We start from the raw sequence: 19,055 nt of genomic DNA on the forward strand, positions 1-19,055 counted from the left end.
CTAGAAGCTGAGAAGTATATTTCATAAAGTTATGACAGTCATCGCAAACTATAAGGTTCTTCATTATCCGAATTGGTGTTTGAGATGTCATGCTAATGATACCATAAGCAGTGGCAAGTTTTTCGTTGTGGAAACCAACTAGCATTTCCCCTTGCTCTTCTTCCACATCCTGCATCACCAGTTTGGCATCAGATGAGTACCCAATTTCTCTCATTCTTCCAATTAGCTTGTCCAAATATGCATATATCTCATCCTTTTATGGATGGGATATATCTCCCACGACAAAAGTGTGAACCTGATTCTTGATTTGGATCCAGGATTGACCAGGATGCTTTCTAACCCCCTCCGCTTAGCATCAAGCTCCTCACTTCTGCAGCCTCCTCCCATCTTTGTTTTATGGCACAAATATTTGATAGCAAGATACAAGGTCCGGCATCAAGTGGTTCCAGACAAAGTAGCTTTTCAGAAACCCACTCTGCCATCACAACATCTCTGTGAAGTCAACAAGAAGATAGAAATGATCTCCAGACTGCAGTCATATGATAGATGCCATTTCCATCAATAAACTTCTTTGCCTTGTTCAACAGCCAGCTCGTCCATATAGATCAACCATGCAAGTGAAATGCTCAACTCCAGGCTTGATACCATAAACTTCTTTCATAAGCTTGAAATATCTGCAACCTTCTTCAATCAGCCCTGCATGGCTGCATGCAGTTAAAACTCCAATGAAAATTACCTCATTTGGCATAATTCCCTCACTTGTCATCAATCCAAAAAGCTGGACAGCCTACCTCCCTTGACCATGAAAGCACAACTAGATATCACTGAAGTCCACAATACAACATTCATATCACTAGTTTGCTTGAAAATCATCTGAGCTTCATCCAAGTTTCCACATTTAGCAATCATGTCAATCAATGAGGATCCCCAATAAGCATTTACTTTGTGCCCAATTTTCTGAATGACGGCATGAACCTGCTGACCAAGTTCCAAAACTCCAGAATTAGTACAAGTAGAAACAATGCTTGTGATAGTAAACCCATCAACCTTAATTTCTTTACGAATCATAGAGGTAAATGTTTTAAAAGCATCTTCAAACTTACCATTCAGAAGCTATGCAGAAATAATCCAACTCCAAGAAATAATTTCTTCAATGCAATTTTCTTTCCTCCCAAAATCCATATCCATTTTCTCAAAAACTTTTGATGCCATTTGCATTTCCCCACATTTGCAATACATATCAATAAGTGAATCCTTATGAACCCATCAACATGAATTCCTAATCTCAACACCCTCCCAGGAATTTGTTTCCCTAATTCTGAATCTATTAACAATGAAACCAAAACCCAGCTATAGAAAGAATGGCTTCATTAAGTTCCAATTTTACCATCTCATAAAGTAGTTCCAATGCAATTCTTTCAAACCCTTTTTGCATTACGCCATTTATAATTGTATTCCAATTAGCAACATCCTTAAAATTAAACCTTCTAAATAAATCAACAACTCCAATATTCAAATGTGCGCCAATCATTATATTCCATGTTACACTATTTCTCTCTTCCATTAACTCAAACAACCATTTGGCAGATCCAAAATCCTCACATTTGACATAAAAATCAAGAAGGGCATTCATCCAAAAACAATATCAAAAGCAACCCCATTCCTTAAAATCCACCCATGAACTCCTTTCCCTATCCTAAGCTCACACAAACTAGAACAACACTTCAAAACACTTGACAAAGTGAATTCGTTTGGTTTAACATCCTAATTTGGCATGTCCTTAAAAAGTTCCAACACAACTTCATTAGAACCAACACGTGCAAAAGAAGAAACTAGTATTGTCCAAGCTTGGACATCTCTATCGTACATTTCATCAAACAGTTTACGCGCAAAGCTTAAAAGGTGGTTAGCTACGTCTAAGTTTTGAAAGGAACTATCTTTGAAGGCCTTAGCGTGAAGGGAGTTATTAGTGGGTAAAGCTAAATGTTGGTGGGAGTAGAATTTGCATTGATGAAAATGAAAGGAAACTAATTTCTTTAAGAGAAATAGAAAAAATGGTGGGGTTTTTGAGATGTTTTCTAGGGGTCAAATAAGAGGAGAACATTTTATCAGCGCTGCCTGGAAATGAGGTTGCATTGTTAGAGGCGTAAAGGTTAGTAATATTTGGTTGAAGATAGAAGATACAGGAAGATAAACAAGAACGTAGGTCGTATAATTTTAAAAAATAGGAAAGAAAAATATATTTTATTTTGACCGCAATAATATAAATTGTGAGATAATAATTTTTTAATTTTATAAATATTAAACATGAAACAAACATGTGATAAAAAATAAATTAAATAAATATAAATACAAATATAAAAATTACCGGGATCATAAACAAGCGTTAAAATGGAAATCACGAACATGGCTAAGCCAATTTAGTTTTGGTTAGAGTGGGGCGTTGGGTAAAAGACTCAGCTTCATTTCTTTTATAAACATCTATGCCATACTGCTCTTACTCCAATGGTCTGCTGCTCGCTGTTAGTTTGTACGGCAGAATTGTTTGAAGAAATAAATAGAGGGATGTTTGTGAAAGGAGAAATACAACCAAGATCATTTTTCAATATCTGAACGAGTGAAGCCCACGGAAAACCACTTTTAATAAATATAACTATGTTATGTATACAAAAGAATATGGGACAATTATATGTTTTTCAACCAGTTAGAATAAAACCTTTTCAGTGTTCATATAACCAAAAAGCAATAAACAAAAGGAAAATTTTGAAGAGAACACTGGTGCTCCCAAAGAATCATGTTAGCCTACAATCATTGGGGAGGATAGAAATATGAAGACAGGGAAAAACCAAGGAAGAGTAAGCCTCCAATTGTAGCAACAGTGCGCTGCGAGATCTTGGCCGCTAGCATGCTTCCTCCCACCACAGCCAAAGATGTACAGATGGTGTGTCCTAACGTGGCTCCTACAGCTACTCCAACAGCATTTTTATGTGTTGCCAGCTGCAGCATCGTAAGTCATGGTTTACAAACTTGTAAATATCAAGTTATAAGCAGGTGTTTGAATTTGTATGCATAAAGTTTAGTACACCAACCACAAATCTAAAAAATCTAATGCTAAATTTGGCATCTAATGGTAAATTTGGCATTGGGGACCTGTGGTTTAAAACAGCCACAATACCACACAATTCCAAAATTATTAGCTCAAACTGAAATTTGACATAACAGAAATGGAAAAAAAAAAAATTCAGTCACTGTTTTATAGTCTAATAGTCTAAAGCCTAAATCAGTTTAATACCAATCATGAAAATTCATAATATTTCAAAATTTTCAATGAAAAGAAAATAAAGAATGTGATGCCAGGTAAAATGCAACTGTTGCAGATTAGAGTCATACAAACATGTATAAAATTTTGAGGACTGATACAAGCACACTTCAGTTACAAAAGCCATGTCAGACTTGGGGAAAAGTTCAATCTCCTTATTAGGGAACATATGTAAATTTGGATGCAAACAGTAAAAACGCATAAACTTCACTTTATACAGGTTGTAGCAAGTAAAACAGGAGACAAACAGAATAACTCCCCTTAAAACCTGCAGATAAAACGATACAAAAAGAGTCAAAAGGCTATTTTCCATGGCTGGATTACTTGTATAGAGGACACTAGGGGAAACTGAAAACCAGCCAAGGTACAGATGCTTACAACCACAACCCTCAAAGGTATCTGCCTTAGACATTAGTTCCTCTTAATATACATCGCACATAACTTTCTTTTCTGTTCCTCTAAATAATCTATCTCCCTTGGGTTTTAGGCTAGCAGAAGGAACTTTTCACCTAACCAATTGAGATCAGAGAGGTGCACACATTCTTTATATAGCAACAGAGATGATTAGCATTTTTTAGAGAAAAAAACATGTCAGCTATTGTTTCTTACAAACTTCTCAAGTAAAAAGAACCCAAGAATATGAGCAACCATCACAAACAAAGAAACAAGTTTGAATCTTATAGAAAACTTTAGGTCAAGGGTAGGAATCATATTACAGCAATTGTTGCAATCTGGCTTCGATCACCCCATTCTGCTAGAAATGTTAGAATAAATGACTGCATGGAAAGAAAAAGGACAAAAGCACTTCAGTGATAATAGATTATTTAAACAATAAGTGAAAATCAACAATATATAAATATTTAAGATGAGTGGTAATGTGGAAACAAAATAAAACCTCCAAAAATATTGGTGTACAAAATCTGGAGAAGAAGCGCCGAAAAGATGTTTTCCCTTGCCCAGTCTCAAGTTTCTCTTCTACCTAAACATGTGAGATAACCAAAAGCAAATTCAGTGTGAAGGTGATATGAAAGTTTTGACAATAAATAAAAAGGAAAAGACCTTCAGATGCTATACAATGCAATCTTTAAATAATAGTATAACTTATTGATACTGGATAGGTTACAATACAAAGAATAATATATATATATATATATATATATATAAGAATGCACACACATTACACATGGAAAAAAAGTTCAAGATCCTTTTAAAGAAATTATGCACTTCCCTGAAAAGGAACAACCAAACAACCACCTTTCCAACCTTTTACAATGTACAAAACAGAGAAAGAAGACTCCTTGGTAATCTGACCAAAATTTCAAGTATAACCATATAGACTTGCCTCCAAATTAAAAGTGTCAGCTTATTCTAGTTCTTTTATATTGCGAGAAGCATCTCTAGTAACCAAATAAGATAAAATGGATGCATACAAGCAAATATGAATATCAAACTGAGAGCCAAAGAGACATACTTCTTCCATTTCCTTTTTCTGAGATGCCTTTGAATCTGATCTCCAGGCAATGTAAAGTAACCGAAACCCAAAAAATGCATAAAGAACTGCATAGCAAGGGAAAAGGCAGAGAAACGGGTGGATAATTCAATCTCATGTGCATAAATCAGAATCAACATCCAATAAATCGCTTTGCTCGTAACCAGGAACCCTTTTCCAAAAGTTTCTATGATTCAAAGTGCACTTTCACTGTCTACACTCCTACACATTAGATAATTGCAATCCTAGTTCCAACTAGACTTTCTGTATGGATACCATCCAGAGGCATGCATACAATGTAGCATCTATTTGCAAAACAAAGACATATAATCCCTTCCACAACTGATGGATTTACCAATCAAAGAGATACCTTTCAAATTTCTACATTCTAAAGGCTGCAAGCAATAAAAACAGTCAAATTAGTCTGGTAGCATAATGCTCAATCATTTGCAATTCCCGCTTCCAAAAACTAGCACCATGAATGAAAGGCAAAACGCAAGGACAAAATTTCACCAGCATATATCAGCACTTAAACCAAGAATTATATGCCAAATACCAAATTCCAATAGTTTTTAGCAAACTGAAAACCATGCTCAAGGAATGACAAAAACAATAAATGAAGACACTCCAAAAAACACACAAGGGAATGACCACAAATGAAGTCATAAAGAGAAATGAATGCGTGATGAGCAAAAAACAAAATGAACAACAGAACCTAATCTAAGAAATTATGGAATATAAACACAAAGAAAACGCACGAAAAAAAAAAAAGAAAGTCATTATATGTACCCGTAGCTGCACTATTGGTGTGCTTCCTTGATATCAAATTTGGTACAATCCTACCTAGTCCAGTGGAAAGTACCTAATTCACAACAAGTAAATAAAATTTAAACATTGATAATATTAAGAATTTAGCCAAAATTCTTTTTGGCAGTACATGTTCTGCCAAGAACATTTCATTGTAACACAATGCAAATGCATTATATTCTACTAAAAAAAAAAGAGCAAGTGCCTAACATATTTAGTAAGTCAAATAAAAGACTTAAAACATTAAACAAAAAATTAAGAATGAATTGTCTAACTTACTGTCATAACAATCAGGGCAGTGAGAGCACCAGATAGAACAGTTGACTTTGGGTGCCGCATTGCCATAAGAGCTGCTATTATAAACGTCTCATCTCCAATCTATCATTGCATTCAAAACAAACTAACTCAGCATTTTCACTAAATGGTATTACAGATAGAAAATATTTGATAAATTTAAGAAGCAAAGCAGTTGCTAACAGAGTAGCCAGATGACATGTTTCTTAGCAAAAAAGACTCCGTTCTAAAGCACATGATAGTAAGAGATGTGGAAAACCATTATCATTTCACAATGCCAAACATAAAGTTGAAAATAAATAGAATTAAATGTACAAACCTCGCTGATAATTATCATGGAAAAACTTGTAAAGAATGCATCAAAGATGCCAAGACCAGCTGAATCAAAACCGAGATTAATACCCATAGAAACGATATCAGCCTTCTCGTCTAGTGCACCATTCTGAAAATTCTTTGAAACAATCTGTATCCAGGAAACCCTTTTATCAACATAATCCAAACAACAATACAAAATTTTTTTTAACAAAAAATAAAATACACAACTCCACGGATGAAGAATTTACATGACACTCTAAGTTGGAAATTTAAAACATTAAATCTTAAGATGAAGCTAATTTTAGACTTTCATGTGATTTAACCAACGCCATGATTGACTACTTACCTCTAACTCCTAAACAGCTGCCCTAAAGCAATAGAAAATCGAATAAAAAGAACCAACTAGCAAACAGCTAATGAACAAACAATTTGAACTCTATAAATCCTAAGTATCTCAATAATCAAACAGAGATGAGAAGAAGAGAAAAAGCAGACCATGGCGCGGCGGCCCAGAACTTTAGATGACCCACTGGATTCCTCCTTCTCAACTTTAATTCCAGACTCCTAACAAAGCATAAAAATAGAGAAAAAAAATCCCATTTCAGTATTTACATAAATTTGAAAGAACAAGCTTTAAAAAAAAAAAACAAAGAAACAACCAACACCTGAGCAAAAGTACTGGAAGAGAGAGCGATGAAGAAAAAGGAAGCAACGAAGATAAAGTGAATGGAAGGGAAGCCCATTAAAAAAATAGTGGGGAGAGAAAATTTGAGGGATCAGGAGATTTTATCTGAAGAATAATTTAAAAAAAAAAGTTAGAAGGGAAGGAATAAGAGAGGGATCTGAATCACAGGAGAGAGATCTGCGAGATGGGATTGGGATCTGAAGGATGCTTCGATGGAATCGTAGGATTCATTTGTTAATCAATTAGATCTGAGAGAGAAAGAGAAAGAGAGATCCAGCAGAAGAGCGAAGATCTTCTCCTCTAAAATTTGTCAAAACTGAAGCACAGCAGTTTTTACATACGAAAGGCCTGTGGCAAGCTACACGCGTACACCCTCACTTTTCCTTCTATTTTTTTTTTTTTAATAAACGGGGATTTGGAAGCTGAATTTGTTTATTGTTTATTTATTAATCGAATTTGGCAGCTGCTCTACATTATTCGTTCGGGTAGGTTAGAGTAGAAATGGAATTAATCGAGTTTAAATTGGTATAATATTAAATTTAAATTTGATTTAAAATTTGAGATTTAAAATTTGATTTAAATTTAATTGAATTTTATTATTTTAATTCGAGTTTAATTTGAGATAAAAATTAAGCTATTCGAATTTGTTAGATTAGATTCGATAACATATAAAAATAAATTTAATTATTTGTGTTCGAGTTTAAATTTGAGATAATTTATTAATTAAAATAATAAAAATATATTTAAATATAATAATTCGATTAGGTTTGTGAACTACTCAAATCGAATATACGAATATTTGAACTCGATTCGATTGATAAGTCGAATTATTTGAGTTTGAACTCAACTCGATAACAATTGAGTCTAATTTAAGTTTTATTCAAATCGAACCTGAATAATTTATTAATATTAATATATTATTTACATTTATAATTTAAGTGGCTTTGAGTCCTTTAGATCAATTGATTAAATTATTTTAGATTGCATCATTTAAGCAAATCCTACTTTATCAATGTTGCATGTAGATAATTAAAATTTTAATTCCAATAATCATGATTTAAATTTTAATAATTTTAAAGATAAAAATAGTTTGAATTTTAATAATTTTAAATATTAAAAAAAAGATAAAATCTTGAAGTCAAATAATATTCTAATTTATTTTTAAATGCGAAGTATATAATTTTTGAAATTTTTTAAATAAAAAATTATTTAATTCTTTTTTTAAATTACTTCAAATATTTAAATTCTTAATGACTTGAAATTAAAATGAATAAATTTGATCTTTCCCAAATTTGAAACTTAGATCTTGAAATTTCAATTCTTTAAAAAATATTTGGAATTCTTGAGATTTCAATCCTTTTTACCTTTCGGATTTTTTCTTTAGATAGTGTTAGGTGTTCTTAGCATGTTAGGAGGAATGTCAACTCCTTCGCTCGTAATTGAGTTTAGATTATTGGAGAGTTCGGGTGCAAAGGGTGTGGTGGAACAGGGTATATATTATTTATTATAGTGTTAGGTGAGAAATAATATGATTTTAATTTGTATGGTCAAATCCAATGTCTAAAATCCATAGCAATATTGAATCGATAATGTGATTTATTATTGAATTAACCAACCCAATCAATTCATTTCATCTTTATTTTATTCTAATTTAGTTTGACTTTATTAATTTATTCCCAAATTAATTCAATTAAGCGATCCAACAAATCGATTTCATCCCCACTTAGTTCAATCTTACTAATTGAACCAAAAAAACCATCGATTTTCACTTTAACAAATGCAATCCTATTTTTTCAACAGTGGTCAAACCATATATTTTATCATAGATTATCAAATTAATTGAAAATTTTTCAATTACTTTATTTAGCAACACTTTTGTAAATGTGATGTGATACTTTAACTGACAACTAAATAAAATTTAAACAAAATTTGAAGACATTTTGTAAATGGCATAATTTTTTTCTTCTACAAAATTATTCATGCCACGTTTCACCTAAATTTTTTAAAGTTGTTATTTATATATTTAAATTGCTTTAGGTTCATTTAAATAAATGATAAGATTAACTCTAATGATATTAAAAATAATGATAAAAATAAAATTAGTGATTATTATAAAATTAAAATTAATGACAAAAATATGTATTTTGAATACAATGTAATAATAATAGTAAAATAAAATATAATGAAAAAATAACTATTAAGTATATTAAATGAAAATTTGTATAAAATAAAAATTTTAACTTATTTAATAATTAATTAATAATTTAAAATTAATAAAATCATTTTTTTCAAATTATAATTTTATTAAAAAATATTTGAAAATTAATAAAAATAAAATTATAATATATCAAATGATTTTTTATAAAAAAATATAATAATATATTTACATAAATTAATAATAATATTTTTAAAATAATAATTATTTTATATTAAATAATAATTATTTTTATTTAAATTAAAATAAAAAAGGGAAAAGCTTAAGTGGTCTCTTTGCAGGTTGTACTATAGCATAAATCTCCAAATGAAAACAAAATGAAGCAAGTTTTTTTTTTTTTAAATGAACTCTAATATTTCGTTGAATCCTTTTTGTTCAGAGTCTATTTAGATAAATAGACAATGAGATTAATTTGATAAAATTAAAAAATAAAAATAAAAATAAAATTAATTACTATAATAATAAAATTAAAATTTATAATGAGATATATATTTAAATATAAAAATAACGATAACAATGTGATGAATTACAATAAGAAAAAAAAATAATCATTAAGGATATTAAATATAATAACTAAAAATTATATTCAAAATTTTAAATTTTTTAATTTTTTAAAATTAATAAATAATTATTAAATTATTTTAAAATCAAATAATAGTTTTATTAATAAATAAATTTAAATGATTTTTTAATTAATTTGTTATATAATAATAAATTTTATTTTTATATTAAAGTAACAAAATTACTTTATAATTTTTATAAAAAAAAAAACTCAAAATCTGGTGAAAAAGTAAAAAAATTAGAATAAAAATATTTAAGGAAAAGTTAAAAGCTATTAACTTAAGAAGAAAAATGAAAAAAAAAAAAAAAAAGAAACTGTATTCGAAGTAACTGGAACCTTCAACTTCAGTGAACATTTGACGAAAACTTCAACGCACTACGACAATGTTTGGACATTGAAGCTGCTGTTGGCACAGTTTTTTATAACAATTGCACCGCCACTGAGAGTCCGATGCATTCCAAACGAGGCTTCAAAAAACAGCACGATGGTGCAAAATTTTTTGTGGCAATCGCACTGGAGATTGTTACCCAAATGCTCTTTCATGCTATGGGTACACAAAAAAGAGAATAATCGCACAAAAAGGGGTTTCAATAAATTCCAAATGGGCTTTTATTTTATAATAGTAAGTTTAAAAAATAAAAAAAAATGAAAATAAAATATTATATACATATATGATGTAATATTAATATCGTAAAAGTTGAACTTAATCAAAATAATCGAAAGAATTTTTTTTCTCTTTTTTAATCATAACTTAATCATTTAATAAAACAACATACATACATTTATATAATTTTGTTTGTAGATTATGCCTGCATGACATCTGCTCAAAAAAGACAAAAAGACTAATTTTTTTATTTGTTTAGTATATTTTTATGGGTTAAATACTCATTTAACTACTATTGTATCATATATTTTTTTTAATTTGATATTTAAAAAAATAAATTTCATAATTAGATATTTTAATTTTTATTTCATCATTTATTTTGATACTTCAAATTAATATCGTCAGTCAATTTATTAACATGATATGAATATTTAATAAAATATTAACATGTATTAAAAATGTATTCAGCATCACATTATCAATTGTCACATCAATATTAAAAAAAAAAATTAAAATTTTTTTTTAAAATTTTAAAAATTCTTAAAAATTTAAAATTAGAAGATTTTGTTTTATATTACTGATGTGAAACAAACAAGGGAAAAGAAATATATAGTAGAAATTTAGAGGAAAATCAAAGATAGATAGAAGCAATTAGGGAGACGCAGAGGTAATCAGTGGAGAAAATCATAAAAGTGGGATAAAATCTCAAACCTCAATGTCTCAATCTCAAATATTCATCATCCAAAACCTAAAATGATTTCTATAAGTTATAAGCCCTAAACTTGCACAATAACAAATATAATCCTAAAATCCTAATACTATGGAATTAAGTAAAATACTAATTAATATAAAATAACCTGAAAATAGACTAAATATATGTAAAAATTACAATCAAACCCATAAAAATAAAACAAAGTCCTAGATAACTCATTCCCTCAACCAGGTAGCATATTTCCACATCCCCCATCAATTAGATAGCTAAAACACTCACTTTGGTAAATAATCTCTTTTCAGTCAGTAAAGAAAGCATATTAATGTCTTCATCATACCTTCACCAGGTTCAAGAGGTCTAGCATAATCCTGGGAGGCTGTCAGACGGGCAGGGTGCTTTCTCACATAGCCTTCCTGTAAAGGCTTAGGTATCTGAAATGAAAATTGAGACAAAGTCACCCCTTCAGTTGCATACTCTGGATGTTCAATCAAGTCCCTCCAAAATCATAAGCACTGTTAACAAAAATATCAACAGAAAATTCAGGGAATTGTGAGGGGTGTGGGTGGTAGGATGGGGTCTGTTGACTACTTATCCAGTAATAGAATTGTACCTCAAAAATAAGGAAAGAAAGAATAAAAAGCTTAAGAAATGATTATGTACTTTTGCACCTCCACCATTGAGCGCAGTCTTTTTCCTGACGCTGCTTGATCGTAGCTGAAATATATAGAAAAATTTACAAAATAGCCCTTGGTTGCGGGCATGAGATACCCTTAATTAGTCTTCAAAGCTCACAAAAATCTGCATTACACAGTGCAATATCAACCTAGATATACATAAAGTGATAAAAAATTATTAAATAGGACCAAGGCAAGAATGTCATGTTTCAGTTGAAGCCATATTCTGGTTTTTTATCTTAGCAAATCTAATAGTTCATACTACAACTAAAAAAAGCAGTCACCTTAAAATGAATTTCTAATTTAAGCTAGCAGCAGATCAATCAGCCAGCAATGAATTGCACCATTCTAACACCAAGTTCACCTTCACTGCTTTACTTTCGAAACATGAAAGTGTGTATTGATCATCCTACGACCGGATTAACAATTAAGGTCACAGATACCAAGTAAACATCCTCATAACTCTTAGCTCCTAATTGAAGAAACAAACTGAAATGTTTGCAAGAAGAATGAAATAAGAAGTAATCTACATCTTCTCCGTCGTTGTACTACAAATAAAAGAAGAAATGCATGCCATTGAAGAGAGGGATCATACCAAGAAAAGGAAGAGGAATATCAGGTATCAAGGACGGAAAGAATGAAAACCACAGTTAATCATGATCACAAGAATAACAGTAAAGAAATGAACATATTTAAAAGAAACTAATAGCTTTATAAGGAAAATTTTCTAGTGAATCAATGATCCCCAAAAAATTAAGAGAATTCAGATAGTTTAAAGGCATAAGGAGTTGAAGCTGATTTAAAGCTATTTACTATAATGTGAGAAACCTCAGTGAGGCAATATATCCACCATTAATCTGTCGAAAGAAAATCCACAATAGTCTGGGTATGCTCACATGAGGATAAGGACAAGAGACTTGCGAGCTATGAGTGGGAACAATGTTCAGGAATATAAGGTGAATATTTCACACATACACACATAGATAGCGAAGATATTCAAATATCAGAAAATAGAATAATACAAAAGGAAAAAAAGAAGAGAATTAAAAATAAGTCAAAGACAAATGGTTAAAAATTGCCTCCATAGAAAGGTACACATGTACATGTCTACAAATTTGGTACTTCACCTCTGATTCGTAGTAGCCTTTGCCAGCCAGGAGGAGGCTGAGCAATATTGGGTTTACCAATTGCCTATAACTGGCTGCCATCTTGAGAGATATCTGTTGGATCATCACATGAGATATCAGGCCGACATTCACGAGCTGTTTCACAAAGGGATTTTCTAAAATATGTTCATGTATTTCTTCATATTTTCATTTGTTGGTATAAGCCTCCATTTAAAACAATTGGCACACTAGACAGTGAAAGCCCCGATAGATGGCGATACTCTTTGATGATGAAAATCTTGGACCTGGGGGTGGTCAGCACTGAATAGGTCAAGGAGGGGTGGGATCAATTGCAACAGTACCACTAGCAGCGGGTTCACAAAGAAACGATCACTCCCATTTTATAGGTCACCTTCATTTTGTATCTCCAGAGAGTCATTATCTGAAGATGATAATGATGATGAAGCAGAAGAATCATCATCTATAGCTTCCTGCAAAGTACCATCCAGGTGACTTGCAAAACTTGACCCAGCAAAATCAGTTGCTTCCCTTTTCAACATAACAAAAGCTTTTTCTGGATATGCATTTAGATGTCTCAACAGCCTGTCACAAGAACATAATACGCTACTGAGCTAATCAAATGTCAAAACTATCATTAACTTCTTCTCAGCTATCAATATATAAGAAGCAGAATATAGGTGTTTTATCAGACCTGCTTCTATTATAGACTCATGCTTTTAACAATATATATATATAAATATATATATATATATATATATATATATATATATATAGGGAATAATGTGGCTACCACATACATTACATTGTTTCCGGAAACAAACAGAGAAAACTCAGTAAACAAAATTATACAGCATTGGTATGATTATCAAAACTTTCTTAGCTCTGTTGGGTTATGATGAAGAAAACACTGGTTGCTTTGATGCTTAGATTCAAAACCTGATACGATAGCAGATGACAGTGTCACCGACCGCCCACAAGTCCTAGCCCAAGAGAGTCGTGTGACGGGATTTGCTCAAGATGGTGCAGGCAAATGATCAGAAAGGATCGAGACCAAGATCCTAAACACACATACGAGACCCAAGTATGCTGGCCAGGATGCAAGAGGATGGCAAGGTGAACAGCCTGGTATTGGAAATGAGGACTGCTCGTTGGACGGCCAGAAGAGTGGCGCTGGCACAGAAGGATTATGAACTTGATTTGTTCAAATTATTATACAAAATACTAAGATTATCATTATTAATAGGATAAAATAATAATAATTTTATGTCATATTTGATTTATATTTAAAAAGAGAGATAAGGATTATAAGAAAGATTAATATACTCTTGATACAGATTATTCAATTTTTTTCAAGTGGATATGATTATTTTTAATCTATTAGATTAAATTTATATATCCAATTATATCCTTAAAAATTATATTAATAATTTAAATTGTATAAATTTTAAAAAATGATAATTTTGATAAACAAATAAATTTTTCTACCTTAATCCTTATATATGATAAATATAAGACAGAATGATATTATTTAATCTAATCTTATTTATAATATTATTTTATCTTATTTTATTATAATTTTGTGTACCAAACTTAACATAAATCTTATTTGATAAGATAATATAACTAATTTTTTTATTTTAAAAAATATAAAGTTAAATTTATGATATAAAAATTATTTGATATATTAAAAATTAAATATTTAGTAGATTTTTTATTAATTTTTTATAAAAAATAGATATAATTTTATAAATATTTTCAACTGTTAAAAGTTAAAATTAAAATAATATATGGTTAAAAGAAAATAATATATGATTTTTTTTGTAATAAGAAAAGAATGTATAATTAGTATAATTAAATAATATTTTTAAATAAAATTAATTTATAGCTAAAAATTTTAATTAATATATTCAACGTTATTTCATTAAAATTTTTTCTTTAAATAGTTTTTTAAAATAAATCATTAAACACATAAAAAAAAAAAAAAAACTTTCATTGTTTTACGGTAAACATCTATACTCCTAGTATTTTTTTTTTTCAATACTCGGAATAAGCTAACAAGTGCAGCCAAACAGTGGGCTTGAAACCCTCAGGTGAGTATAAAATAACCCTAAGATTAAAGAAAAAATTGAGAAAGAAGCAGAGGCAGACACATAGAGGAAACAAAGATGGGGGGAGGAATGGAGGCAAACAAAAACAGGTTCATAGAAGAATGGAACACTAAAAGAGAGAATCTGGAGGTCAACTTCCGCTGGACTCGCCGCAACTTAGCTCTCGTTGGCATATTCGGCATCGCCGTCCCCTTCCTTATCTATAAGGGCATTGTTCGTGAATTTGTAATCTCTTTTCTCTTATCTCTCTTCAAGTTTATACTAACGCATGATTTAACGATTTGGGTATGCTATGCTTCCTGCGATCTTAATTTTTATTGCATTTTAAAGTAGTTAAAATGTGGATTTGGGGATTTTGTATGAGTAATCGATTTGGGGGTGCACAATGCTTGTCGAGATTAACTGACTGACTGCGAGTCGCGACTATTGTCGTTTTAGGCGATTCATGTTTATTGGGTTCTGATTGTTTTTCCTTGGGGTTTGGTTGTTTGAAAAGGCCTTTGAAAATTCAATTTTTGTCTGAGTGAAAGATTATGCGAAGCAAAGTCCTTGGATTGGCGTTTATGTTCACTATCAATTTTCTTTTCTTTTCCTACTGGTTTTAAGTAAATTTGAGTTGGAATTTCTTTTATTTAATTTAAAATATTTGAGCAAGGATTTTGAAATCTTCTTGGACCCCTTGATTAGTTATTTATGTACTGTTTTTTGGCTCTCTATTATGCTTATCATCATAGCACAAGAAATAAGAAGTATTTACAATTTTTTAATTAATTTTCTTTTCAAGTGCCTGAGAGTTGCATATTTTTAAGTAAGAAATTGATTTTTTTTTTTTTTATGAAATTGATCATTCTTAGGGTAACATGTTTGCATATTTTAAACTACAATTAATCAAAATCACATTTTGTAGCTTATAGAAAAAAGGGGATAGGTATAGGCATCGGTTAAGGTGATGTTTAGGGAAAGAATTTTGTAATTAATGCAGTGTTGCTTCTTGAATTTGGTGACAAAAGTGAATTAAATGAAAAACCATTCCCTAAAGTACCAATTTAACTAATCATAACTAGTGTCTATTTTTATTATATGGACTCTTCAATTTATCCTAACATCTGACTTCTTGCACACTTTACTATTCATATGGGCATGTCACTTGGATCTTCAAAATTAATGTAAAAATTTGTCAAATACCATGTTGTACCTGTGTTTTACACCTTATCTCGAGTCTATGTAACATAGGTTTAACCGGGCCCTAGAAAAAAAATCACACTCATATAATTGAAATATGATAAGAAGCAAGAACTATGCCAAAAAAGCACATATTTAACATTTTATGAGACCAAAGGCTAACATTTACTTATCAATAAGTGGTATAATCAAGAGCACAATTCTTTCAAGTGGACATATTTGATACTTATAATCATGTGCTTTTTATTAACACCTGTGAAAGGCAGAACATCAGGATTTTTATTCTATTATTGCCGTAAAAGCTCATAGTCTTCCCATGTAAGCTATAACAATGAAAACCAAGGCCAATCATTCTTTGGTGTTCACTTGTCAACCATGGAACAGGTTAAAAGAAAAAAATGATAAAGGTTTGCCAAGGCAGTTCTTGGTTCTTAATGGGAGAGTATAGGAGTGTAGATTGAAAGAGAGCAAATGTTTTGCTCTGCCTTGGTAGTGAGATCTTGCACATGGCAGTTACAAGGTAGGTGAAACCAAACCCTCTTGAAAACTCTTGAATTCCTTTAAATCTGGATAATTTGATTTAACAATTTCAGCTTTTGATTCCCCTTTTACTCATCAGCATTTATTGTGATATGACTTTGAAATTAGGGAATAGTAGTTATAGCAAATTCTACTTTTCAATTTTAAATACTCTCTATTCCGCTTCCAAACAAGGAAAAGGATTGGTTTTTACTATACTCTTCTCAACATTCCAGCTGGTTACTGTATTCAATAGTCACTATGCTTTCTGGAAACTCTATCTAAGTGGTTATTGTATTCAAAGCCTACTAAAGGGATGAGGTCCATTCTGAATCATGTCAAGATCTCATGGTAGTAACTATTAGAGTGGGCTTTAGTGGACATTAACCATATACTTTCTGGGAACTCTATCTAAGTGGTAGATAGGTCCTGTTCACAGTGAAGAAATGTGTCAATTATAATATTCTTTTCACAAGAAAGTGGTAAAAAGTATGTGAAATTATTAAACTATTGTTGTAATTAGTCTTTGTTCAATATATGAACAATAAATATTGAGTAGCTAGATAAGTTGATGGCAGAAGAGAGTATGATTTCTGGGTTCTTCACTTTCATAAGGGGTAAATTGATGCACTTACTGCATATTCTTATTCTACTGTGATTTAATTATTTTTTAAAATTATGTTCACTTAGAGTATTGGTTGTCTATGGACTCTTTAGTTGATCTGACTTCTCATGTTACCCAGTTACATGAAATATAAAACTCATATTTGCACCACATGAAGTTTTATGTGAAGTTGATGTTACGTGTATTGATTAAGTGTCAATTATGTCAAATGAATGGTTCAAAAATTCTTCTTCTTGATTGTTTCACAATTGAATAACTTGGTCCCTTACATGGAAGTGGAGTTGCCTCAAGATTTGACCTGATCAGATTTTGTATTCTCAATTCCTCTCAACTTCTCTCCTGCTTTCCTCCTTGTTACACAAACTATTCATTTTACCTTAACAGGCCTTGTGCAACACTTCTTGGACACTGGTAGACCCTCAAATTAATGTATAAAATTACCAAAAATATGACAGCTGCATCCAACATGGGATCTTGAGTCCATGCAATGTAGATCTTCGTCTCTTCCCCCAGTTTAAGTTTGTTGTTTCAATGTCTGTTAGCTGAGTTCTTATCTGCTAAATATTAGGGGTTGATTTTATGATCACATTGGAGATGTGGCATTCAAAAATGCTAAAACAGGTGTCCTTTATTCAATTGCTGGGATTGCATTTCGTTGTTTGTGGTATTCCATGAGGATATTTTCTGCACATATACCAAGAGTTACTTTTACCAAATACTTTTGTTTTTTGTTTTATTGCTAAATTTTTGTTATATTTGTTTCTGTTGTTTTATTATGCTCTAAAATGCAATGTTGCTGCTATAAGATTTCTCTCTGTTGTTTATTATTATTATTATTATTGTTGTTGTTGTTGTTGTTGGTACAGGCCAAATTTGAATTCTTATTTGCTATAAGGTCACTTATTATTCAAATCTCTTAGCAGCGCAGCAAATTAATGCGCATGTTTGTGGGTCATTTTCAAGTGTAGAATCAAAATCTTCTTTTGACCATTAAATGCAATTTCTTCATCATTTCATTAAGTTGCTTGTTTTAATTCTTGGATTGTGTTGCAATATCTTGTTTGATTTCTGTCATTTTTTTTTTTCAAGGTCATGTTGCCATAGGGTTTAAAATTTGTTTTCCTTCTTTATTTTCGTATGTGCATTTGTCTAACTGATTTTGTAATTCTGGCAACAGCATATGCAGGATGAAGATGCAGGTAGGCCATACAGGAAGTTCATCTGAGTTTCTCACTGCGATGCTTGATAATAAAGGTCGATGAGTAAAACCGGGTTTTCTATGGGACTATAAATTGTGTTGTTTACCCGGTTTCAAAACTTCTGTCTTTTTGTTCATCTTGACCATATATTGTGTTTTTTCTTGTATATTTCTTGTGTACTTCTTCAACGTTTAAATTGTGCTCAAATTAAAATTAAATGTTTGGATATTATTCACCTCATAATTAAATGTGGATTAAATATTACCAATTCTTAACAATTTTGAAATTAAAGATGTCGATGAATAGGGTACGAGGAAGGATGAATTTCAAAGATATAAGTTAGGTAAGAGAGTTGCTTTTGCTTAAGCTGATCTTTCTTTCGTAGCTTTTGCTAGAAACAAAGACAAACGGAGAATCATCCTTATAGTTCCAATCACTTCAAGGCTTCAATGGTTGAAAATTTCTGGTTTTTTCAGCTTTCAATTCAATAGCAAAGAAGAAAAATAAACGTGATCTATTTTTATTAGGTTATAGGTTATAAAATCAATTTAGGATATATTAAATTTTTTTAAAAAAATCGTATTGAAGTAAGATGCTTGTAAATGAAATGCATGGTTTT

At 30.7% G+C, this 19,055-nt stretch overlaps 1 protein-coding gene and 2 pseudogenes across 2 annotated transcripts; 1 reads left to right on the forward strand and 2 right to left on the reverse strand.

Moving 5' to 3' along the window:
* Positions 1-447: 447 nt before the first annotated feature.
* LOC111276848 (putative pentatricopeptide repeat-containing protein At1g56570) lies at positions 448-7,279 on the reverse strand (annotated as a pseudogene). Its single transcript, XR_016343516.1, has 10 exons — positions 6,890-7,279; positions 6,720-6,788; positions 6,229-6,372; positions 5,895-5,993; positions 5,598-5,670; positions 4,791-4,876; positions 4,215-4,298; positions 4,036-4,095; positions 2,775-2,997; positions 448-1,979 (listed from the first exon to the last, which is right to left on the reverse strand). The product of XR_016343516.1 is annotated as a putative pentatricopeptide repeat-containing protein At1g56570 (transcript).
* A 3,932-nt stretch (positions 7,280-11,211) lies between these two features.
* On the reverse strand, positions 11,212-14,813 carry LOC111278022 (methyl-CpG-binding domain-containing protein 2-like; annotated as a pseudogene).
* Positions 14,814-14,877: 64 nt separating this feature from the next.
* On the forward strand, positions 14,878-18,700 carry LOC111276850 (uncharacterized). The gene is made up of 2 exons (XM_022862757.2): positions 14,878-15,136; positions 18,415-18,700. Exons 1-2 carry the CDS (start codon positions 14,969-14,971, stop codon positions 18,460-18,462), a joined length of 216 nt encoding a protein of 71 aa, XP_022718492.1. The 5' UTR covers positions 14,878-14,968; the 3' UTR covers positions 18,463-18,700.
* The last annotated feature ends 355 nt before the right edge of the window (positions 18,701-19,055 follow it).

Source organism: Durio zibethinus, chromosome 7, assembly GCF_047325235.1.
Source record: "Durio zibethinus cultivar Kanyao isolate XHJ-2024 chromosome 7, ASM4732523v1, whole genome shotgun sequence".
Classification (NCBI taxonomy): domain Eukaryota; kingdom Viridiplantae; phylum Streptophyta; class Magnoliopsida; order Malvales; family Malvaceae; genus Durio; species Durio zibethinus.

What these genes read in the sequence shown, in the direction of transcription:
- LOC111276850 (XM_022862757.2), top strand. Translation starts at nt 14,969, where the DNA reads ATGGGGGGAGGAATGGAGGCAAACAAAAACAGGTTCATAGAAGAATGG. An exon ending in AGGGCATTGTTCGTGAATTT is followed by an intron (nt 15,137 to 18,414) that starts GTAATCTCTTTT and finishes TTCTGGCAACAG; the next exon opens with CATATGCAGGATGAAGATGC.